Here is a 25,383-nt window from a genome sequence, read left to right on the forward strand (position 1 = left end):
CAGATCTGTTGCCCATTTTCTACGAGACTGTCTTCTTTTTTTTTTTTTTTTGAGATGGAGTCTCGCTCTGTCGCCCAGGCTGGAGTGCAGTGGCTGGATCTTGGCTCACTGCAAGCTCCGCCTCCTGGGTTCCCGCCATTCTCCTGCCTCAGCCTCCGGAGTAGCTGGGACTATAGGCGCCCGCCACCTCGCCCGGCTAGTTTTTTGTATTTTTTAGTAGAGACGGGGTTTCACCGTAGTAGCCAGGATGGTCTTGCTCTCCTGACCTCGTGATCCGCCCGTCTCGGCCTCCCAAAGTGCTGGGATTACAGGCTTGAGCCACCGCGCCTGGCCGATTGTCTTCTTTTTAAAAAAAAAAAAAGTTCATAAGAATTATTTATATATTTCAGATGAATCCTTTTCATATAAACTTATTATGAGATCTTCAACCTCTCTGAGTTTATTGTGCTTTCATATTGTTAACAGTGTCTTTGAATGGACAGAAGTTATTAATTATAATATCTTCTAGCTTTTTATTTTTTAATTTTGGTTTTTGATACGCTAAAATATAGTTATGGGAAGAGAATATCAATCAGCCTTAGGTTTGAATTCAGTACAATAAAGGTCGCATGTCTCTTTAATATAATCAAATCATTTATCTTAATTATGCACTTCTCCTCTCCTTGAGGCATCTTTTTCGTGATTAGCCTAAGAAGTCACCAGTGTACTTTTCTATGTCCAGTAATAAATCTTAGTGATCATTGACTGAGGTCAGAATTCAGATGGGATATTTGAGGACAAGAGAATGTGATTATTCATCATTGAACAACAGTTTATTTCTTTAAAATAGGCTTTAGCATGGTCAAACTAGAGAGTTGCTCTGGCTTCAACATGTGAGAAGTCTAAATAGACTCATTCTTTCTGCTCCTTCTATGACTGGGGCACGTTTTCACCAATGACTTTGGTTCAGGGAAAAGTGACTGAATTTTCTGCCCATGACACTATTGCTAACAACAGCTGCCTCTTTGAACCACGATAGTTCTTTGAACCCGAGGGAGAATAGTCCTTTTTCTCCCCTCCATTCCAGGACTTTGCTTAATGAAGAACGTTGCATGACAAACTTAGAGCTGGGCCTCCAGATTCCCTGCCTTCTGTATTAACCAACACCCCTAATTCTGCAAGGCAAAGTTTTCCACCAGGATGCGGACAGGGCTCACGGTCCAATGCTTGACATATAGAAGATAACTTTTTCCCTTCAATCTCCTGACTTGGTCATGGGCCCAGCCTGCATGCCCTGTCACTTTTCTGCCCCAAGTTAATTTGTGGTTGGGCTTTGCCAGTTTTTCTTTGCCATAGTGTCAAGGTCAGGGAGTGTCCTTGTACTCTGCCAGGCAAATTTCTATAGCTTTGAATTTTAAAGAGAAGGTTGAGGGTCTTGATTTCTTTATTTCTGTAAGGCCCCTGCGTGAGTTATGCAGTTGTTCCCAATTAATTCTCAATAATATTCAAGCACAGCACATGAATAATTTGCCATTAAAAATTTAAAGTGTAATCTCCAAGGTCTTTCTGCCGCAAAAGTAGTGGAAAATTGGCATAGGAAAGAACCAGCTTCTACTCCATGACAGTAGCATCTGTCACTTATACTAATTTCCTGAGAATAATAAACATGAGGAAAGGGTTTGGTGCTGGGTCTCTACTTAGCACCCAGACAAATTATTTAGATGCAAGACCTCAATACCATTACATAAGTGGACAGGTTTGGTTAAACTCAATAAACATGGAAATGTTGGGCATTTGTTTCACAAGATACCCAGTGTTGTGAAGTCCTGAAATTCATTATATCTGATATAGCATGGCAGGTAAATTGATAGAAAATTAATTGGAAGACAGTTCCAAACGTAATAGCTCAGTGGAAACATCCAGAATCAATTAACCAAACTGCAACTCATTTTAATTGGACACACTCTAACCCCAAAAAGGCACTGGAATCTTTAATGAAGCTTTCAAGCCCAATCCTATTTACATTAGCCATGTTTTTTAGAATAGTTACATCTGAAAACAAAGTTATTGCCTTGAAACCTCACAGTAAAGGAAAAATTCTAAATATATATATGACACAACGGTTTGTGTCTAATTAGACATTATGTTTTCTGGTCATTTAAAATGTAGCTTAAAACTATATGGTTAGGTAAATAACTTAAAAGTACAGAATTAAGATGTCCTGTTTATAAAGTTGCATACTGATTTTCTTCTCACTCTTACAAATATTATCTAAGCATATATTTCACATGTATTTACATTTATCTTCTTCTGCTACTCACCCCACACTCTGACTTTCTTCTTTACTGCGTATTTATTTTTATTATGTTGTGGTAATGTTGTGTTTGTTTCCCCATCTGAATTTATTACTAGCGCTTTTTGTCAGCAAGATTGATTTCATATAGTTTTACACCTTCAGTGCCCAGAAAGAGCTGGTATATAAAGCTTGGAGAACTGAAGTGCCGTTCAATCCAAAGATGACCTGAGGCATACAAGAAAATGGAAAAGTCCTCTTCTTTTACCAGAGAGTGGTGTGAAGTGCAAAGAAACTTCCTTGGAATGAAAGGCTATCTGTGGGTCTGAATCCTACCTCTGCCTCTAACTAAATGTGTTTATTCTAATATTTCCTCAGATGGACCTGTGGACCGATCTTTGACATTCTCTATGCCCCTAGTTTCCCATCATCCAAAACAAACTAAACATGAAAAATTCAATTAGAACAGCTGGAAATGGACTTTGGTCAGTCATTGGACCCCAAGTTATTTAGTTGTGTTGTTACTGGCAGAATAAGATAAGCCCCTGAGTTAGGGAGACTGTGCGTGTTTCAGAGCAGCACATGTATAACGATGTGATTTAATGTTACTGTATACCATTGACTTACTGTATACCATGATTTAATGTGGGGTAATACAAAGTAAATTAAATATACCAGGAATACACCTTTAATTCAGAGTTCACAGAATGTGGCCCCCTGCAAAAAGTTCCTGTGCCAATGCGAAAACCAGATGTGAGCTAGACCTTACCAAGGGAAGAAATATCCAACAAGGATGCCGAAAGAATCTTGGTCATAGACTTTGTACCCTAGGAGCTCACTGAGTTGAGTCAACAGAGTGGAAGAATAGAGAAGTGTGAAGATAAAGGAGTAGCAGCTCTGATATGGAAGAAAAAAAAAAATCCTGAGCATAAGGCAGAAGAGACACTTCAAGAATGGCGGGGTCCTCAAAAAACTACAAATAGAACCACCATGTGATCCAGCAATCTCACTAATGGGCATTTATTGAAAGAAAAGAAAATCAGTTTATTGAAAATACAGCTGCACCCCTAAGTTTATTGTAACACTATTGACAATAGCTAAGATGTGGAATCAACCCAGGTGTCCAATAACAAATGAATGGATAAAAAAGTGGTGTATATATGTAATGGAATACAGTTCAGGCATAAAAAAGAATAAAATCCTGTCACTCAGAGCAACATGGATGGAACTGAAGGGCATTATGTTAAGTGAAATAAATCGGGAACTGAAAGTTAAACACAGCATGATCTCACTCATATAAGGAATCTAAGGAAAAGGTGATCTCATAGAAGTCAAAAGTAGAACAGAGGATACTAGAAGATGGGGAGGGTACAGGGAAGGGGCACAGAGATTTGTTAAAGGACATACTATCACAGCTAGATAGGAGGAAAAAGTTCTAGTGTTGTATGCCACTGCAGGATGACTATAGTTTACAGTAACATGTAGTTTCAGATAGGAAGGTATTGAATGTTCCCAACACTAAAAAATTATAAATGTTTGAGATGATGGAGATGCTAACTACTCTGATCTGATCACTACATATTATGTATATCACAACATCACTACGTACTCCATAAATATGAACAATGATTGTGTGTCTATTAATTTTTAAAACAGAACAACAAAAAGGAATAAACAACTCAACTGGGCACCCATATTAAAAACCTAAAAAAATGGCAGAAGTAAATGTAAATGTAGAAAGAATTAAACAAGAAGATTTCCGGGCATTCTGAAACTTTGTGATGAAATTAACACCATCCCTACCATGCTCACTTATGACAATGGCAATATGTTTACACTCTCTAGATTTATAAATAGGTTTATAAATAGAACGGCCAACACCCTTAAGACCTTGGCATCCTTCATGGAGGAGAAACAAATTATGTAAATGGAAACATTTTGAATAAACATTTAAATACAGCAATTTGGATATAGTTATAGCTATGAATCTGAATTCTGAATAGTGTTAGTGTCTGTAAGTCCAGAATTCTCAGAAATTCTTTGAGGTTCCTTTCCATAGTCTTTCATTATTTGCAAATATATAATTAGTTTATTAGAAATGTTCACTAAATTCAGGCCTCGTTCTCAGTCTCAGAGACCCAAGCATCTCTGTGGGGCAAAAGGGGCCCACTCCTTACTCTTGAAGCACTATGCCCACATCTCCCACTTCGATGTATAATGTGGTTTAACAAATGAATGAAGGAATGGATTTAATAGTTACAACACGAACTATTTGTCTACCACTGTTCTTTGTGCTGGATATACAGTAGCAATCGAAGTAGCCCTTGTTGAATGAAGGCTAGGTTAAGGAGCTACCTAAATGATTTGGAAGAGACAAAGTAAACATGTTTTTAGGAAATGAGAATTTATATGTAAAGAGTATATACAAGGTCTTGGTGATGAGACAGCATCATTTATCCAAAGATGGAGCTTCTTTTTAGAGGCCTCACAGCCGTCTAATTGCCTGTCAATAGAATTGCCAGGTTATTTAGATTAGGGTACTATTTTCCCGCTTCAAGTTCTGAGTATTAACTTGGAGTATTCCTGGACACAAATTTATGTATGGGTCTACCCAGGGCTTACACTCCTATCAGGACAGTGCTAATAAAATGATCGTCTAGTGATCATCTGAATTAGAATCTCCTGCAAGCCTTGTTAACTCTTGAGATTCACAACCCTACTTTTGGACCACAGAACCAGTATTTCTTGGAGCAAGCTACTGAGTCAATTTATTAGAAGCTCTCCATGTGATTATGTGTTACTCATATTTCTTAAAGTTTGAGAACCTCTACCTTAGAATAATAGGGTCTGATTCCAACCAAACATTGTAGACCTCTTCAAGGGTGAGTTGATAAGTATATATGATTATATATTCAATAAGTGTTATATCACTTATTTCAGTATCGATCCCCTTTTGCAATTTTGTTAAGAATCTTTCCAAGCATAAAACACTGAACATAGACTAACCTTTAGAAAAACAATTACTCGGAAATATGTCAGACAAAAACAAATACTCTGACATTCAGTTACCATCTTTTCAATGAATGGGTGACAACCAAAGGACCATATCAATGCACCATCAGAAGATCTCAAGGATTCCTTCATAATTCTCACAAAGTTAAAACTCTACCAGAATCAAGATCAGGTTTAAATATGAAGGACAAACCACACTTACCCAGCAATATATACTTATTAAAATTCCCAGAAAGTAGTTTCTACATTAACATAGCGATACATGTCACTGTTACTTTGAATGAGAGTAGTGTATGACCTTTATTTTATTCCTCAATTTAAAGATCAATAAATATTTTTTAGAAAAAAATATGTAACATAGTCAACTTTAAAATAAATTGAATTACAGTCGTATCTTTCTTGGAGTCTATATTTGGCCATGAATTGTGTTTCCAAAATTATATTTGCTCATCCATTTCTTTGCTGTTCTCTCTAAGGCCTCAGTTTTGTCTGGTCTTTAAATCCTGAATAAAACACCTAGGAACATGTTTCCATTTGCAGTATTTCCCTTTTAGGTGGAACGGCCACCAGACAGAGAGGCTTTCTGGGCTGCATTCGGTCTCTGCAGTTGAATGGGATGACCCTGGATTTGGAAGAAAGAGCCCAGGTGACTCCAGAAGTGCAGCCAGGTTGTAGGGGACATTGCAGCAGCTATGGGAAGTTATGCCGCAATGGAGGGAAATGCAGAGAAAGACCCACTGGGTTCTTTTGTGACTGCACTTTCTCTGCATACACAGGGCCATTCTGCTCAAATGGTAAGTGTGGCATGGAAGACTGTAAGAGGAAAAATTATTCAATGTGAATTAAATGTCTGCCAGTTCTTTTCTTTCCAGCTGTTTGAAACAAACAAAAAATCAATTTCTACGTTTCTTCGGCAAAGAATCTATTGCATGTAAAGAATAGATGCAAGATCCTGGTAATAAGACAGCATCACGTGTTCAAAGTTGGAGCCCATCATATTTCATTACTTAAATGTTTGACTCAAACTAGCCTTTGTTGATGATAAATCCATTGATAGTCACTTTTATGTATTTTAAGGTGTTAGTTGCTCAGTCTGCTTTTTTACTCCTAACATTGATTCTCTTAAATAATGTGGTTGTCAACACCCTGCCCCATGGTGCCGTTCTTTATTTTAAAATCATTTAAAGCATTACTTTTGTTTTTGTTTTTTTTTTTTTGAGACAGAGTCTCACTCTGTCACTCTGTCACTCTGTCACCCAGCCTGGAGTGCAATGGCATCAGCTCAGCTCACCGCAACCTCCACCTCCCAGGTTCCAGCGATTCTTCTGCCTCAGCCTCCCGAGTAGCTGGGATTATAGGAGCCTATCACTATGCCTGGCTAATTTTTGTATTTTTAGTAGAGATAGGGTTTCACCATGTTGCCCAGGCTGGTTTCAAATTCCTGACCTCAAGTGATTCGCCCGCCTGAGCCTCCCAAAGTGCTGGGATTACAGACATAAGCCCCCATGCCCGGCACTGTTGCTATTATATTTGTTGAAGATATTCAACAATGCAAAGATATTTCAGATGCATTTATTTTTATTTTTATTTGTTTGAGTTTTTGGGCATATTTTTTCCACAAATATAAACAGTATACCGTTAAATATTGATGCATTAGACACACTTATACATTAATCATACATTTTATTGTGTGATATGTTGAATATCTGCTGGTGAAATAAAATAGAATAGTTTTCAGCTTCTCTCATTCTCTGATATGTGTCGTAGAAGAAGGAAAGAACAGTTGTAGGATTAAGTGTTCTGGAGAGACTTCTATGAATATGCAAATGTTTATTCTTTCATAGTTCCTCATAGAAGACTGACATCCAATTTAAATTCAATTACTTTAAAGTGTGTCTTGGCTATTGAACCTTTTCCTGAAGGAGGCTAACAAAACTTGGCTCCAAATTAAAACAACTCCTAATCCCAGCACTTTGGGAGGCCGAGACGGGCGGATCACGAGGTCAAGCGATCGAGACCATCCTGGCTAACACGGTGAAACCCCGTCTCTACTAAAAAAATACAAAAAACTAGCCGGGCGAAGTGGCGGGCGCCTGTAGTCCCAGCTACTCGGGAGGCTGAGGCAGGAGAATGGCATAAACCTGGGAGGCGGAGCTTGCAGTGAGCTGAGATCCGGCCACTGTACTCCAGCCTGGGCGACAGAGCAAGACTCTGTCTCAAAATAAATAAATAAATAAAATAACTCCTGACTTACAAAGAAAGCACGAGGATGAGCTAATAAAAAGTTGGCCAAATGTACATTTCAAGTCATCTGCTTTTCACAGGAATAATCTATAATTTACAAATCAACTTGTGATCATAATCATATACTGTTGGTACCATTCTAGGACACTTTTCATGTTTAAAGTGATAATTAAGACCATTTCTTTAAAATAACATGTCTTCGTTTTCTGGATATAAATAATTTCCAGTTCATCTTGCTAAGTGCAACCATAAATGTTACTCTGTATGCACATATTATATGAATATAAAATGTATGTTATAGATAATAAAATAATGAAACAATAAAAAACCCTAAAATGTCAAGGGAGTCTAAACATTACTGTAAGATCCAGTAAGTATCATCTACAACTTGTATTCAATAACCAGTCCTTTTTTAGTAATGAAGAGAAGCAGATTCGGGGATTTAAAACGAGTTATTTCTTCTGCCATCCTCTTCATTTTCATACATATGTATTTGGTGTGTGTGAGAGAGAGAGAGAGAGAGAGGAGAAGAAAGAAGAGAGAGAATTTGGGATATTAATCTCATACAGGAAAAATATTACACTTTTGTAAAATGATTTAAAAGAGGTTGGTTAGTTCCGTTTGTTGATGCTATTTTCCTCTCTCATGTTAATACCAGACTTGGCTTTCTTTTTATAGTACACAACAACTGTGAGAAAATGTTTAGACCTAAAGGAAAATTTCTGCCTCTCGATCCTGGGAAAGAAGAGAGTCAAACATCCTTCCTTCCTATTTTGTAGATAGGGTGCCCTAGACTTCCTTTAAGATGCGCTTCATTTAAGATTAGTGTGTACTATCTGCACTGTAATAGATGGGAGTTAAAATTTAAATAAACAAGTAGATGATCAAGGAGATAGAAGACAAGCCTGGTTTGTGTTTGAACTCAGATAAGAAAGCATTCAACTTTCAACTGTAAAATTATACTAGTGCATTAATTATATGTCATTTTAACAGAAAGCCATTTCAAAGATCGTTATGAAAGCTCTGTTAATTTGCTTTATTATTTGATTCTAGTTTGGGGTTGGTTCTTCTATCTATGCAACTCATTATTTACAGAAACTAAAATATTAGTGTAACTAAAGCCAGATTCTTGTACTTAAAATTTTTAAGAAAAAATATATATGTTGTTTCAGAGATTTCTGCATATTTTGGATCTGGCTCATCCGTGATATACAATTTTCAAGAAAATTATCTTTTAAGTAAAAACTCCAGCTCCCACGCTGCTTCATTTCATGGTGATATGAAGCTGAGCAGAGAAATGATCAAATTTAGTTTCCGAACAACACGAACACCAAGCTTGCTGCTTTTTGTGAGCTCCTTTTACAAAGAATACCTTTCTGTTATCATTGCCAAAAATGGTGAGTTCTTTTTAGATGAGAGAGAGAAAATTAAATTAGAACACCAGCTGTGTAATAATATAGATCATTCTTGTGTTCTGGTTTCTCAAACTACAAACAGAAAAATGGAGTGTGCCTGTTTTTTTGTATTCACAGTTTTAGTACTATCCTGTAAGTATAATCTAAAAGGATTATTTAAAATGATTAAGATGCCTTTATCTCTTTATAATTTTGATAATTTTACATATTCAATGTATGATTTTATTTATATAAAACACTTATTATATTATTATTAGAAGCTCCTTGACTATTCCATATGAATATCTATGTTTGTTTTGTAGTTCATTTTGTAATAAGGTATCTTGTTGTACATAAGTATTTCCTGCAAATCAAAGCAAGGAAACATTAAGGGAGTGTTAATAAACCAGCATTATGGATAAGAATATGTCCACAAGATGACCTTTTAGTCGTACTTTTAGTTAAAAAAATCATCATGGGAAAAAAAATGGTATATCCATGCAGTGTTAAGGGCATGTAGATTAGGAAATGTGTTTCCTACAGAAAACCATTTACTGCTATTTTTCTTTTTCCCATATCTGGATTAAAGGTAAAAAGTTTGGAAATAACTTCTCTGGGTAAGAAAAGCAAACCTACAGACATGTGACTATATCATTTCAACTAATTCAAATATATCCCAAGGGTATTGAACACCAAAATAAAAATAAGATTGTTCGATAAGTGTATTTATTCGTACTGTGCATTTCGAGCTTGAAGCTGATTTATATATTATGGCATTTTCTTCATGAAATTAAAAGATATCCTGTGAAATAAATTAATTGACATCTCTGCAGGCAATTAAATGAGTAGTACTAATTCTGATGGTAAATTTGGCTTAAAATCATTCATCTTACAATTATTTCATTTCAAAGTCTATGACCATGACCACTGGACATGTTTCTTATTTTTAGTAAAACTACATTTGCCTTTCATAATTTCATTAATTGTTGTATTTCCAGAGTGTGAGATACATTTTTAAAATATTGTAGAAACAGAATATTATTGCAATATTAAACAATAGCTTGGCATTTCAGAAATATTTAATACTATTTTTAAGTGAGAAGCTAGTGCATAGATTTGCATATGCTTAATCTGAGATCTTGATGTTAAATTAAAGACTTGCAGGAAAGAGAGTGCTTATGTGCAACATATTTGGTCTTGATTTTGAAAATACAGTATTGCAATTTCACTTGGAAACTGATTCTTGGGGATTATAAGAAGCTATCTTCCAATTTTTCCCTGAAATGAATAAATAGCAACAAAACATGATTCTGATTTTTAAGTAAGCCATTCTCAAAGTATGATTTTTACTAAAAAAGTCACAATTTTTCCCCACTCTAGGAAGTTTGCAGATCAGGTACAAGCTAAATAGATATCAAGATCCTGATGTTGTTAACTTTGATTTTAAAAACATGGCTGACGGACAACTTCACCACATAGTGATTAACAGAGAAGAAGGAGTGGTCTTTATAGAGGTAATGTAGTAAATTCAGCAGAAGCAATCATTTTAATGACTCTCCAGCATGAAGGATCTCAAGCAGAAATTTGATAATGAACACAATAAGCAGAGGCATTTTCAGTGATCTTCTTCTGTAGATAATAGACCTCAAATGTAGTCAGGGTTTTCTTAAGCAATAAGATGTTGTTCATTATATTATTAATATCAGATACTTAAAATGCCAATCTTTTCTAACTTGTTTCTGCTCAGAAGGACAATAATGTCATAGTGTGCTATTGGTAGGACCATTGTTACGCTAATGAAACTGATTTACTTTAGATTAATGCAGTAAGAAATCTATCCAAAAATAATGTTTGTAGTGTCAGAATTTTTGTTAATGATGTGAGTCACAGCAAAGAAGGTGGAATTATTCATGGAGCCAGTTTTTGAAGAAAAGCACTAATAATTTTTTGGTACCTTACCTAGAAGAAAATTTCTTAGCTGCCTACCTCAAATAAAAATACCAAGTAAAAGTGTTAAGGGGAAAAATAACCTTTTGTATCTTTTTGTTGGCTTCATCTATTTTGGATTCCTTATCCAGTGGAGAAAAATAAAATGATGCAAGGGGCTAGGAAGTAGGGTGCACTGGCATCTGAAGGTAGTATAGAAATAATGTCGAAAATCCTTTCTAAGTGGCTAAGTTTTTAAATTTTGTGTTTTCTAAATGTCTGGGGCCATGCTAACGACTGCTTAATTTATCTTTTTCTCTTGTCCTCCTTTGCTTCCTGTCTTCTCAACTAAACGCCATCCATTTGGATGTCTTTATCTCGTGTAATAATTTTGTAGATTGACAATAATACAAGGAGACAAGTTCACCTGTCATCAGGCACAGAATTCAGTGCAGTCAAATCTTTGGTATTGGGCAGGATTTTAGGTAAGTGAAAGAAAAAACCTTTCCCCTAACCATGCTAACCATGATACATAAACATGGATCAGAAAAATCATATCTCACACACACCACACACACACACACACACACACACACACACACACACACTTCATCATGGCAAAGGAAATCCCTTGCCTATTTTGATTATTCAGTGAGTGATAATCAAGGTAGAGGCTTATGCAGGCATGAGTAGGGGCATCCTGCATGATGAGCAAGCATCTTCCTTTGATGGTAAGGTCACCCTGGTCTCAGTCCTGTCTCAATAAAGCATAATGAAATACGGTATTCTCACATTTCAAAAATATTAAATAATTAAAAATAAAAATAACAAAGTTGTATTAATTAGGTGCCAAATATACAAACTTTCCTCTAATGATAAAACTAAGATTAGATTTAAAAATGGAAGAAGAGGCCGGGCGCGGTGGCTCAAGCCTGTAATCCCAGCACTTTGGGAGGCCAAGACGGGCAGATCACGAGGGCAGGGGATCGAGACCATCCTGGCTAACACGGTGAAACCCCGTCTCTACTAAAAAAATACAAAAATCTAGCCAGGCGAGGTGGCGGGCGCCTGTAGTCCCAGCTACTCGGGAGGCTGAGGCAGGAGAATGGCGGGAACCTGGGTTGCGGAGCTTGCAGTGAGCTGAGATCCTGCCACTGCACTCCAGCCTGGCTGACAGAGCGAGACTCCGTCTCAAAAAAATAAATAAATAAAAATAAAAATAAAAAAATGGAAGAAGAATGCAATTACTTTTCTTCTAGTTAGTTAGTATGCTTCAGGTTATGACTTGGATTCTATTTGCCTTGTTGCAATGTTGCCCTTGGCAGCCACGCTTGCTCAGATGCAATATAAATGCCTTATAATTCTTATTTATTTCCATCAATTACCTTTAATTACAGCACTGGAGTAGAAATGCACTGTTGCCATTTTAACATCAGAATATGTTTGCATTATTTGACACTTGCCAACAAGGATTAAATTGAAAAGTAAATTTTAATAGATATTTAATTTTTGGTTATACATAAATCATTAAAAGTATTGGAATTTCACCTTATTGGGGGGAGGGGGGTTCTTGTAGCCGAATTTTTATTCCTAGTCTGGTATTTGACACTAATCTGAAATATTTTGTCCAAGATAGTAAATGGAATTTTATTTTTTGACCTTTGCAGTTATTTGTACCTCAATTAATCATTCCTTATGTTACCTGTATCTAATCTCAGAATCTTGAGAATGTTTGATTAAGCCCACAGGTGAATGATCAAAATATTGGCCCTTCCGAAGGTTAATAGTTTAGTGAATAAATATTTATAGGCTTTCAAGTACTATCATGAGCACCAAGATTATGTGTTCTTATTCTGTAAACAAACAGGGGAAATATCATGAATTGCAATGTTCTTCCACTATCTATAGTGGACACAAAAAATATGTGCAAAGTACTTCTTAGATGTTTGGAGGCTTAACTGAAAAATTCCATGGGAGTCCCACAGTGTTATTATATAAATCCAATTATTTAAGACTGACGTGTGTATCATTTTCTCTAAGACTATGTATATAGCCAATAATATATTTAGCATGAAATGATGATTCCACTTTATTCTGTAGCTTTAAAGTTGATTCAAGTCTTGTCCCCTGATGTATAATTAACAGATAAGACAACGTGCACTCTTAAGTCTGTGCACATGAGGATTAACTTTAAACTAAACTTCAGATACATAGAACAACATGGCTAGGCTCTCCCTTTGTTCAAAGAGAATATACGTAGTTATTTCGTATTTAGTATTGGGAAATATTTATAGCTATTTCAGGCCACTGTGGAGGTAAGAACATTAGTGTCTAGGAGACTGTTCAGCTCTGGGTATGTAACTCTTTAGTTCTACCTATTTAGCTTTGGATATGCAACTAAGGTATTTCTGAACATTATTTTTTTAACAATGTTCGAGGGTCTTATTCCATTTATAGCTATGGCATAGTATAGGAAGCCAAAGAGAATTGTAAAAATCTAAACAAAGAAGCAGCAACAAAAAGCTTCAGCTGTTTTAACTGTGGGATCGATCTACTTCCCTACAGATGGCTCTCAGCTTTGGGGGAGGTAAGCATGCAGGTGGCTGGGGAAGGGACGAGAGCCCCAAATAGACCCAGGATGAGGCAAAGATGTAGGGATCATAGGGTGGAGCCCCAGCCTCTGCGGTGAGGTGGTCTGTCTGGAAACCTCTTTGCTGAACATCACGCTCACAGAAGACTCTGCTCCTTATTCTGTCCTCACTTAAGCCTACCTTTGCACATAACTATTATTATTCACAGAATTAAAAATATGTGCAACTGTGATTTGGAAGAGTCCTCATCCCCCAAACTCTACATTAGTACAGTAGATGCCATTGATGAGTGGAATCATAAGCTGATACTCCATTCACAGATGTCAAAAAGAAATATTAAGTAGGTTTTCTATGCAAGATATTATACCACTGTGAGTAGAAATATATTCAGTATATTATAATACAATTGGGAAGCTGATTTTCATCCTATAAGGAGGATTGTATTAACCAAACAGTAGAATAACATTCAGTATATATATAGTCATTTCCCTTTTTCTAATTGAATAAGGGAGATTCCTATAGAATTAAAGATGTTAAGGTTTTTACTGACGAGTTGCATATTATTCAAATATGCGTATCATATATGCTGAAAAGTAAAAGTCCAAATTGAGCAATAAAATTTATGGGATCAGTCAACTCACTCTCCTAAAAATGTAAGTGATAATTTATTTGGCATATGCCTAAGGTATGGATCTTGATTAGGGACTAATCATTTGTAATTCAAAGGAAACTGGTAACTTATGGTCAAATTTTGTGTGGTACGTGAATTTATAGCAAAACGTTACATAGTATATCCTTATATTTTAATGCAGTGTATTTATAGTGAAATAGATCAACAAGAGTTATTAATATTTCAAAGAGAATTGTTCTGTCTTGAAGTCATTTTTGGTGTTAGTCCAGGTCCTCCAAACAACAGCTGTGAAGACAGGATTAAGCATGTGAGGACTTTATTAAGGGAACAATCCCGTAAGAGTTAATGGGGGATGCTGGCTAAGGCAGACAGGACCATTAGATGTCCATGACACTCTGTCTACAGGGATGGAGAGAGAGAGGGAAAATTAGAAGCACAGAAGTGTCTCAGACCAATGTGCAGTCTAAGAAAGATTTAGCAAAATGTTTAGGGAGCCATTGAGTTAAAGTCATCCTCCAGAGGAGTCTCTTGTTTGCCAGGGAAGAGCCTGCCTTGGAATGCCTGCTGTGACCCGCCATTGGTAGGGGTCAGTCCATGGAAAACATGGCCTTCGTACAAGCATGAGGATGGATTTCAGAGCCCAGCAGTTGGGACCCTTGGTCAATCAATCTCCCTGTAGTCGGTGGTCCTTGAGGTGCATTCTCATGTTTCCACACTTATTAAATATGTTTTCCATTTTTGTAAACCCAGGTGACTCCTTGATTCACATATTAAATACATACCTTGTGGTCACCTACCATGTAAATAGAGAATCCCACTCAACAAGGTGGACATTACATCTGCCCTTACAGAGCTTATGGCAGTGGGGATTTCGATAATCATGATAACAAAATGTGCCTTTGTATCGACATGAGTATAATGTGCCCCAATATTACTTTAGATAAAGTAGTCCTAAATTACCCTCCAAATTAAAATATATTAAAATTCTTCTATTTTTATACTTTCTGCATATTTCTTCTAAGGGAGTAGCATATAAACATTGCCAATTTTTTTTGGAGTTGTAATTTGCCTACAATTACAACAAAAGACTTAAGTATATAACTATCGCATGCTTTTTCAAATGGAAAAAGAGATATAAAGGAAATACTTTCCCTCTCTTGACTTTTTCTAATACTCATTTCTTAAATGTAGAAAGGATTCTAAGGGTAATTTTGAGTTGCTGACACTGTTATAAAACTTTACCAGCAGATATTGAGAAAGGTAGGTGAATTTTAAGAAACAATATCAAACTACTATGATGACATGGTAACCATTTCTAACTGCTTGTTACAATTAAAATATAGAAGTACTTAATAACTTTGGAAATAATAATATATTGATGGTTTAGAGCTATGGTGGGAAGATCAAGGTTTTAGTTAAACAGCTCAGTTCAGATCCTCCCATAATCAACAGACTATATTGCATTTGTTTTTTATATTAAATTTTGCTGTAAAATTAAGCTCTTGAGTTCTATTCCTGGAGACTTTTATATGTTAGATTAGTTTTATGATTTATTTATGTAAAAACTGAGATTGTTTTCACTCTTTCTCAGCATATAACTTTTATATATTAGATATGATGGTCCATAATAGTTATTTCTCTTTTTTGGGGCTGCAGAGGCAAGATGTACTCTCAAATTACTGCAGTGGAGATTTAAGCCAGATGTAAATAAAGTGTGTAGGAAAAGTAAGTCTACTCAATCTCCTCTGAAGAGCTTTAAGAGAAATCTCGGCCGGGCGCGGTGGCTCAAGCCTGTAATCCCAGCACTTTGGGAGGCCGAGACGGGTGGATCACGAGGTCAGGAGATCGAGACCATCCTGGCTAACACGGTGAAACCCCGTCTCTACTAAAAATACAAAAACTAGCTGGGCGAGGTGGCGGGCGCCTGTAGTCCCAGCTACTCGGGAGGCTGAGGCAGGAGAATGGCGTAAACCCGGGAGGCGGAGCTTGCAGTGAGCTGAGATCCGGCCACTGCACTCCAGTCCGGGAGACAGAGCGAGACTCCGCCTCAAAAAAAAAAAAAAAAGAGAAATCTCCAGTGTGTCAGGAATTCTCTATGTAAAACTCGCTTCAGTGCTCAGAGGTGAGGCAAAAGGTGACCTAGGTAAATTAAGGGAACTGTGATTTTATAAATATATCATGAAATGACTTTCAAAATAATGGATTGGTTATTTTAAAAGCATGTTTTAAAAGGAAAGTGCAAGTTAGAGCAAGGCAAGTAAAAACAAAATCTATCTTACAATCTTTAAAAAAATGAATCAGGTCCATTGTTTTTTAAATTTTTAATAATTAAAATGTCATAGACTGTCTTCAGTGCATAGCATGACTTTCTTCTTGTGAAGGCTTTAGTTGATTCCAGAGGGTTAGTCATATTATATTGAGCTGGCCATACCTAGAAACTTCTTCTCGTAACCATAATACATGAAAATAGATCAGAGATGTCATGTTCCAAATCCAAAGAACATTCATGATGTTGAAAGAAACATATTACCTGATTTTAATAGTAGAACAAATGGTAACGTGAAAGTTGAGATTTTTGTCAGAAGCACATATAGTCACGAGCATGTGGTCCCCGTGGGGTGGGCAAGCGTATTCCTCTGACAATGATGTCACATGTAAAGCTTTTTATTTGGCAGCCAAGCATAATAACACTTAGAGCTCTACTTACACTTAAAAAAATACCAAATGATAAAAGCAAGAGTCACCAATCCAAAATTATATATTTTCAGGTGCCTCAAATCTAGAAACCTTCATACAATGATAAAACAAGAATTTCAAAAATAAAAAGGAGAAAGGGATTGTTTGTTTATTTAATTACTAACATGGCTTAAAAGGTGCTCACACCAGCCAGGCACGGTGGCTCATGCCTGTAATCCCAGCACTTTGGGAGGCCAAGGTGGGTGGATCACGAGGTCAGGAGGTTGAGATCATCCTGGCCAACGTGGTGAAACCCCATCTTTACTAAAATACAAAAATTAGCTGGGCGTGGTAGCATGTGCCCCTAGTTCCAACTACTCAGGAGGCTGAGGCAGGGGGAATCACTTGAACAGGAGAGGGAGAGGTTGCAGTGAGCTGAGATCGCACTGTTGCACTCCAGCCTGGTGACAGAGCAAGACTCCATCTCAAAAACAAACAAACAAAAAATGCCCACACCAGGGATAAGTAAAAAATAAAGCCCCAATTAGGCACTGATGCTAATATATGAGTGAGTTTATTAAAGAATAGACATCCATGGAAGGAAGAGAAAGGAAGGGATTGGCTGGGGTGTGAACAAGGAAGCTGTGAAGTGGAGAGAGGGCACTGTGCAGCCACAATAAGGAGACACTAGAAGATCAGATGATCAGGGGTTCCTAAACCACAGGCCACGGATCAGTACTGCGCTGCACAGCAGTAGGTGAGTCACCGGCAGTCAAGCAAGCAAAGCTTCCTCTGTATTTACAGCCACTCCCCATGGCTTGCATGACCACCTGGGCTCTGCCTCCTGTCAGATCAGCCACAGCATTAGATTCTCATAGGAGTGAGAACCCTACTGTGAACTGCACATTTGAGGGACCTTGATTGTGTGCTCATTATGAGAATCTAATGCCCAATGACCTGTCACCATCTCCCATCACCCCCAGATGGAACCATCTAGTTGCAGGAAGAGAAGCTCAGGGCTCCCACTGATTCTACATTATGGCCAATCGTATAATTACTTCATTATATATTACAGCGCATAATAGAAATAAAGTGCACAATAAATGTAATGCACTGGAATCATTTCGAAGCCATCTCCCCACTCCCATCTGTGGAAAAACTCTCTGCCTTGAAACTGGTCCCTGGTGCCCAAAAGGTTGGGGACCACTGAGGCTGATGATATTCCAAAGGACTAATCAGAATCAGAGCAGAGAAAATTGAATTCTACCAGCATTGTCTGTTAAATGTAATGGAGTGTTAGAGAGGATTCTCACGCCATCATAGTACAATTTAATATTACTACATTAAAATTATCCCCCTTGCTTGATATCTGCTTGTAATGCTTGCTAATGTTGATTGGAGTGAAAATTGTTGCTATAGTTCATCCTCATTTGTAGGAATGAGTACTACAGGATGGAAAAAAAGCATTTCCTTTCTTTCTGGTCTTCCCTGTGAAAAGGCAGATAGTCTGATGTCATGTCTTTAAGTACTTTGTTCACAATGTACATAAGTTCCAATGCCAAAGTGAATGATTTGTCAATCAGCTTAAGGTAAATATTTACTAGAAAATTATATAAAAAGAAATCTCTCTGGGATGTAATTAATTAAAGGAAATATACAGATATAAAGTTGTTTTGCCGATTCATTAAGCCATTACTGGATCACAATTCCACCACATGGGGAAAAAAAGATCTCAATTAAGATATTTACATAATCTTATTAAAGTTGTATAAAACCTCTCATGGGAAAATATGCCCACATTTTGAATAATGATATAATTTAACACACTGTAAAAATGACTGAAAAAATAACTACTCAAAAGTTGAATGAAATTTATAATTACCATTTGTTATTTTTTGTGTCAGATACATAATGGCACAAGAACAGTAACAGTAATGTGTTGATAATTCATGATGGTAGTGGTAAAAACCAGGTTGCATCGAATTAACTTGGTTGACATTCATCCATCATTAATAGGGTGTGCTACATTTGCTTTTTATCTCCAAAACTCATTGTAAAATTAAGTGCTGAGTTCTGTTCATTTTTATGTTATAGGAGTTTTCTATAGGCGTGGAGATTATTTTCACTCGTTCTGAGTAGTAGCTTGGGTATATTTAGAGGCGATAACCCATAGGGATCATTTATCTCTTTTGAGTCTGCAGAGCTCAGGAAGCACACTCAGGTTTCTGCAGTGGCAATTTAGGCCAGATGTAAATAAAATGTGTGGTCTGAGAGAAGAGGATGTCTACTCAGTCTCCCCAGAAGAGCTTTAGAGGCAATCTTCCATCTCAAGGATATTTTAAGTAAAACCAGCTTCAAAGCCAAAGGGGTACAAAAGAAAGTTTAATTAGCTTACCTGTGAGTACGCTGTGATTTTTGCAAACATCTTGTAACATGACACGTAAGATGAGACGGGTTATGCTGAAAGCAAAAGAGAAATACCTGTCACTGTTAAGGTAGCTGCCTGTACATAACTTGTGCATTAATCAGGCTTTCAAGTTTATAACTCAGTACAGTAGGTTTGGTTGGCAAACAAATACCTTTTATGATAAACTGCCTCTTTATCCACATAGTATTTTTTGTCTGCTTTGCCATTTTACTTTCCCACTAACTCTTTTTGTGTTGAGTCCCTGGTGGAATTGCATAAAGTAGTAAAAGTGCACCATTCAGTTCTAGCCCTGGCTCTCTTGATTTGTTGAACCACTTTTTTTTTTTTTTTTTTTTTGGCAAGTCTTCTTTATGGATTCCAGACATTGAGATCTTTCTTTTTAAATGACTCCTTCTCATAGATAGGACCTATAAAGTACTTCGTTCTCTGAGTTTTAATTTTTTTTGTTTACGCCACAGGAAATTTCATAAACCACTCCTTGTAATTGTTGTTACATGTATTGTCACATCTTTCAAAAAAACAGTCGTTTCTCTGTCAGAGAAGGGCGCTTCACCAAATTCTAATTTCTCAGTACTCCATTTTTCTTGCAGGCCTTTTGTTAAAAGATTTCTTCTTTTTACAAGCGGAAGTCACTCCTTTTGTTGGAAAATACACTTGAGGGTTACTCTTTAACAGGCCCAAATACCCGGAAGTCTGAGTCAGTTAAGGATTGTTATGACAAGAAACACCTAAAACATGATTGTTTGGTCCAGATTTCTGTGAAGCAGGAGACATTGTTATCAGTTTCTCCCTCCACCTACCCTGTTCTAACTCATTACACTGTATTGGCTTTTTGGGAGTCAGATAACAAGAAAAACTTATATTTTTGTCCATTGGCTTATTAGCACAATTGTCAAAGCAGATATCTGATGCTACGTATTTCTAAGGCTAGCTCTGCTTATGAGCAACTTAATATAGCTGTTAATTTTGTTTGGACTCAAGTCTGGGAGGATGGCAGGTGAGTTGCTTTAGTTTTCCTCCACTTCCGATTCGAATTGTACTCCATTGATGCTTCTGAAATGAGTTGCTCGTCCAGGCGGACAGGCAGGGGGATCCTGGAGGGAACCAATGAGGAGGTCCTTGTGGGGCTTCCTACTGTCTCAGTTGGAAGAAAGTCCAGGGGCCGGCCTAGAAGAATCTCGGCGAGGGCAGGGGAGGAATTTGAATTGTTGGATCTTGGGGATTGCTTGCCTTACAGAGGTCCCTGGACCCCATGGGGAAAGATAAGCATTAGAAAATATTAATGTGCCCATTTTCTCTGTTTCTCAAGATGCTGAGATGACCTGAAATTAAGGCCATGCCCTCTCTGTCCCAAGGTTGGTTGAGGAGAGGTTTCCTCTCAAGGGCATGGCCTACAGCTCTGCTCCTGGTCCACCCAGACCACCACACTGTCTATGTGCCCTGGATGTGAGCCACCTAAGGTGGTCAGTGGCTGGGCACCAGCAAGCAGATTAAAAATTAAACTAACAAACCAACTCTAGACTTAAAACCATTCAACATCAATAAAAGGAGAAAAAAATTAAACCAAAATGATTTTCTATCAAAATAAAGCTATTCAAGGAGACAGACAACAACATGAATGAGGCTCAGTAAGAGTACTTTAAGGAGATTCTCATAAAGCAAGAAAAAGACCTTGAGGATCTACAAAATATGATTTTTTTCCCCAAATGAAGGATTTAAAAGGAAAGAATGATCTTTTTTCTACTTGAATTTGCATCTGGAAGATCAAGTAAATGAAGTATTTGACCTACAGAGATATAAGTCCTAAATAATAGAAATCAGGAAGGAAATAAAATGAATTTAGAGAATATATAGGGGAGACCTAATGTGAAAAATTGGCATTCTAAGATAATAAAAAGGATGAAGTTGAAACAGTAGTCGAGTGCACAATATATGAAATTTTCCAAGACAAATAAAAACTTTGTGTCTGCAGATTGAAAGGGCTTATCATGTTCTATGCAGAATACTGAGATAAGATACACACTTAGGGACAATCTGATGAAAATTCAAAAATCACAGGGTATCTTACAAATACTGAAAAAGAAGTAATACAGCCGGAAGATACTGGAATAATATCCATAGTGTATTAAGGGAATAGGGCTGCAAAAAAATGTCACCCTTAAAATAAACACATAAATATAACCTAATCCATCAGGGTAATTTTCTGTTCCAGTTACAACCATCACATTGTCTAATTTGTTTTCTTCATGGCATTATCAGTCTTGAAAATTCTCATTTAGTTTTCATTTCTGTGTTTATTGTCTCTCTCCCTTCCCCTGATAACATGTAAATTACTCAAACCTCAGGGTATTTGTTTTGTTTCTTTAGCTCATAAAAGGATAAATATCAACTGACCATGTGTCCATGTTGAGTTTTAGCAGTTAATGGTTTTTGTACAATAATTTTAGGTAAGATGTTTTCAGTTTGTAAGTGTGGGGCTTTAAAAATATATCTCATATCAGATTATTACCAGAGAAGTCAATCTTGTCCGCCGGGGAGGGGCTGAAAAGGGAAGATTTTTTAAAGGCGTATGGAAATGTTATTCAACATTTTAACCTTGTACAAGAAATGTGAAAAGCACTGTCCCAATTACGCTCCTGTGACAGTATATTTTCTTTTTAATTTCTCATTAAAGTAAAAAAAAAAAAAAACCCTCCAAATCAAGAATGCAGTCTTTTTCATGTATACATGTTTAAATCTACATATGTTCAAATGAATGATTGCTAAGGTGGACTAAATGATTTCTTTGATTCCATACACACTGATGAACTGCCTCCTATGTAGTGACGTTGTGCTGCATGTTGGCAGTCATCTGGATGTTGGAGGAGCTCACAGCCTCGTATGTAAGCAGCAGAGTGAGGCTCCCTCAGTGCTCTCTTTGAGTAGTGAAGAAGAGCGAGGTGGGTCAGAACGTGGCTCAATACCAGATCCCTCACAACAAGAAAGTGATATAAACTCTCTAATTTTCCATTTTCTTTTTATAGAGGATGATATTCATATTACTAAACATTCAATCAGGATTTTTATTATTACATAGAAAACGTGAATGAAAATGGAGCCCCCCAGAATTCTTTTAAAACTTAGATATAATCAGCCAGGTGCGGTGGCTCATGCCTATAATCTCAGCAACTTTGGGAGGCCGAAGCAGGTGGATCACTTGAGGCCAGGAGTTCAAGACGAGCCTGGCCAACATGGCAAAACTCTACTAAAAATACAAAAAATGTAGCCAGGCATAGTGGTGCATGCCTGTAATCCCAGTTACTCTGGAGGATGAGGCAGGAGAATCACTTGAACCTGGGAGGCAAAAGCTACAGGGAGCAGAGATCGTGCCACTGCACTCCAGCCTGGATAACAAAGCAAGACTCTGTTAAAAAAAAAAAAAAAAAATTAGAGCTCAGATGCCTAGGGTTACTTAAAGTCTAGCTCTCAAGCAAAAATGATTTAAAAAATAAATAAATAAAAGCCACTACAGAGACTGAAAGCAGGCTAAAAGAAAGAGTATCTCAACCAATATCTCAAAAGAAGCTCATAATTTGGAATACAGTAGGCCAGAGGTCCAGAAATGCCAACAACTATGTAACCTCAGGTGAATAGTTAAAATTCTGAACTTAACTGTTTCTCTGTGTGACTTGGATAATATACTCCAGTGTCTACTGTAAAGTTTTATCAGTAGCGTGCAAATCTTTTAGAACACTGGCTAGTACATAATATACACTTACATATGCTTAATATCTATTGCATTGTTTTTACTTTTAATTTAACTTAACTTTCCTGGGAACATAGATTCAAGTTGCCCTGAATATACACTCACATATTTTCATATTTTCAAAGGAAAGACTACAGTGCACATTTTGTCTTTTCCTACCTATATACAGTGCAGGGGAGGATAGTTGTATTAGTCCGTTCTCACACTGCTATAAAGAGCTTCCTGAGACTGGGTAGTTTATAAAGGAAAGAGATTTAATCAACACAGTTCCGCATGGCTGGGAGGCCTCAGGAAACTTATATTATGGCAGAAAGCAAAGAGGAAGGGGAAGTAAAAACCTTCTTCACATGGCAGCAGGAGGGAGAACAACAGATGAACTTCCAAACACCTATAAAAGTATCAGCTCTCATGAGAACTCACTATCACAATAACAGCATGGAGGAAACTGCCCCCATGATCCAATCACCTCCCACCGGGTCCCTCCCTTGACCCGTGGGGATTATGGGGATGACAATTCAAGATGAGATTTGGATGAGGACACAGAGCCAAACCGTATCAATAGTTGTGATTTTTTTTTTTTTTTTGTCACACTGGGTGGATGGATGCATTCTATTTTGATGATATTTGAGCCTTCAAACTCTACAATAAATGTCCCTTGTTTAGATTTCATGCTTACCAAGCAAGGGGTACATATAATATATTCCTAATGTGAAATTATAATTAATATCCTAGCATTAAAACCAGTCTCTGTTCCACAAGAGTCTCATACTAACTAAATTCTTATTAATAGGAAGAATAAATTATCTGTCTTTAGTGGGCACAGATTATTTCTGTCCCAGTGACAGGCTGTCATTGAAACAGGAAGAAAAGGCATAGGGGTATGAAGGGTTTTATTGCTGTGCATGAGTAATTAGAGAGACACCCTAATAACTTCGAGGTATGGCCTCCACTGCATGATAGTATGATCCTCCTGGTATGTTTGGGTGAGGTCATAAAGTATCAGAAAGCTTTCAGCCAGAACAAATTGTCAAGTTGGGCATCTGACAACAGAAGTCCAGAGGCTCAATTTTCTCTCTGGTTTCTGTTACTTTCATAGCATAAGTCTTGAAAGCTGTATTGAACTTGTTTTCAAATTCTGGATGTACCTCTTGATATTGACTACAAGCCCTATTGTAAATACATAGCAATAATCTATATTTAAATTAAAAATATCATGATACCCTCATCACTTCTTAACCTGACCAATGGGTCAGGTTCTGCTTTGTTTCCAGAGAGTTTACCCTATCATTTTTAATAATCCGTGCTTCAAAACTTGACTTCATTAACATTGGAAATCTTACCAATAGTTGTGGAAAGACTAATGGATTTTTATCTTTTTAGTAAAGACAAAATTAAAAAGGAATTTGGTAACTTTATATTTATTGCTATTGCATTAACAAACTCAGAATCCTCAATTTCTGCATCATTGCCGTTTTCACTTTTCACTATTAATATTTCAGCGTTTCTTTGAATTTTCAGAACACAGTGATGTGGACCAGGAGACTGCACTGGCAGGTGCACAGGGCTTCACAGGCTGCCTCTCTGCAGTGCAGCTCAGCCACGTGGCCCCTCTGAAGGCAGCTCTGCATCCCAGCCACCCAGACCCTGTCACTGTTACAGGACACGTGACCGAGTCCAGCTGTGTGGCCCAGCCTGGCACTGATGCCACATCAAGGGAAAGGACACACTCGTTTGCAGGTGACTTAAGGTTCTTCCTCTACTCAGTCACAAACCCAGCTTGTCCATGATATTTAGAAAACTTCTCATGTTGCTTTCAGGCTACCTTCCCAAGATGGCTTCTGAAAGTTGGTTTTGTTTGTTTAGTTTTTAGTTCTCTTTCCCATTTCTTTTCTAGATGCTCAACTTCTTATTCATTGGGGTCAATGCCATTGACATTGCTTAAATTGAAAATAACAGAGATCCCACACTCACCTCCATAATTCTCTCTAGTTTAAAACATTTATGATTTTTTCAAAAGTTCTTCTTTTGCTGGCCCATATCACCTTCCCCCTTTGTCATGCTTTAACTGCAGATCATTCTGGAACAATAGATGACAAAGAGCCCCTTGCTAATGCAATCAAAAGTGACTCTGCCGTAATTGGAGGTAATAAGAAGCATGAATGAGCTCTTCTTTGGTTCTTCTTATTATTAATAATGATGGTGAATATTTAGCATTGTAGAAACTGTGAAGAATCTGCTCATACTCCAAGTGCCAAGCACTGAACCCTGAGGACAATGGGGTGATTTACTATTTGTACTGGATTGTCTTTAGAATCTTTCTGAATTATCTGCTTCCTTGGAGATTTTTGGTATAAATAATTGACAATTTCACTGAAGCATGGCACTCAAAGATTAATTGGTAACTTGTGTAGTAATGAGTATTATAAAGCTTGAAGATAGCCTCGTAATCACTAGAGAATTGTGA

At 37.2% G+C, this 25,383-nt stretch overlaps 1 protein-coding gene across 2 annotated transcripts in view; it reads left to right on the forward strand.

The window, feature by feature from the left end:
- The window catches only part of CNTNAP4 (contactin associated protein family member 4), a 278,461-nt gene that overhangs the window by 246,578 nt on the left and 6,500 nt on the right, over positions 1-25,383 (forward strand). For both annotated transcript variants that reach the window (XM_033219075.1, XM_033219076.1), the window contains exons 18-23: positions 5,839-6,078; positions 8,701-8,925; positions 10,303-10,436; positions 11,246-11,333; positions 24,438-24,656; positions 24,991-25,062. In XM_033219075.1, coding sequence (XP_033074966.1) covers positions 5,839-6,078; positions 8,701-8,925; positions 10,303-10,436; positions 11,246-11,333; positions 24,438-24,656; positions 24,991-25,062 — 978 coding nt within the window. The remainder of the gene's footprint in view (positions 1-5,838; positions 6,079-8,700; positions 8,926-10,302; positions 10,437-11,245; positions 11,334-24,437; positions 24,657-24,990; positions 25,063-25,383) is intronic.

Source organism: Trachypithecus francoisi, unplaced genomic scaffold (assembly GCF_009764315.1).
Source record: "Trachypithecus francoisi isolate TF-2019V2 unplaced genomic scaffold, Tfra_2.0 Lachesis_group10, whole genome shotgun sequence".
NCBI classification, from domain to species: Eukaryota; Metazoa; Chordata; class Mammalia; order Primates; family Cercopithecidae; genus Trachypithecus; species Trachypithecus francoisi.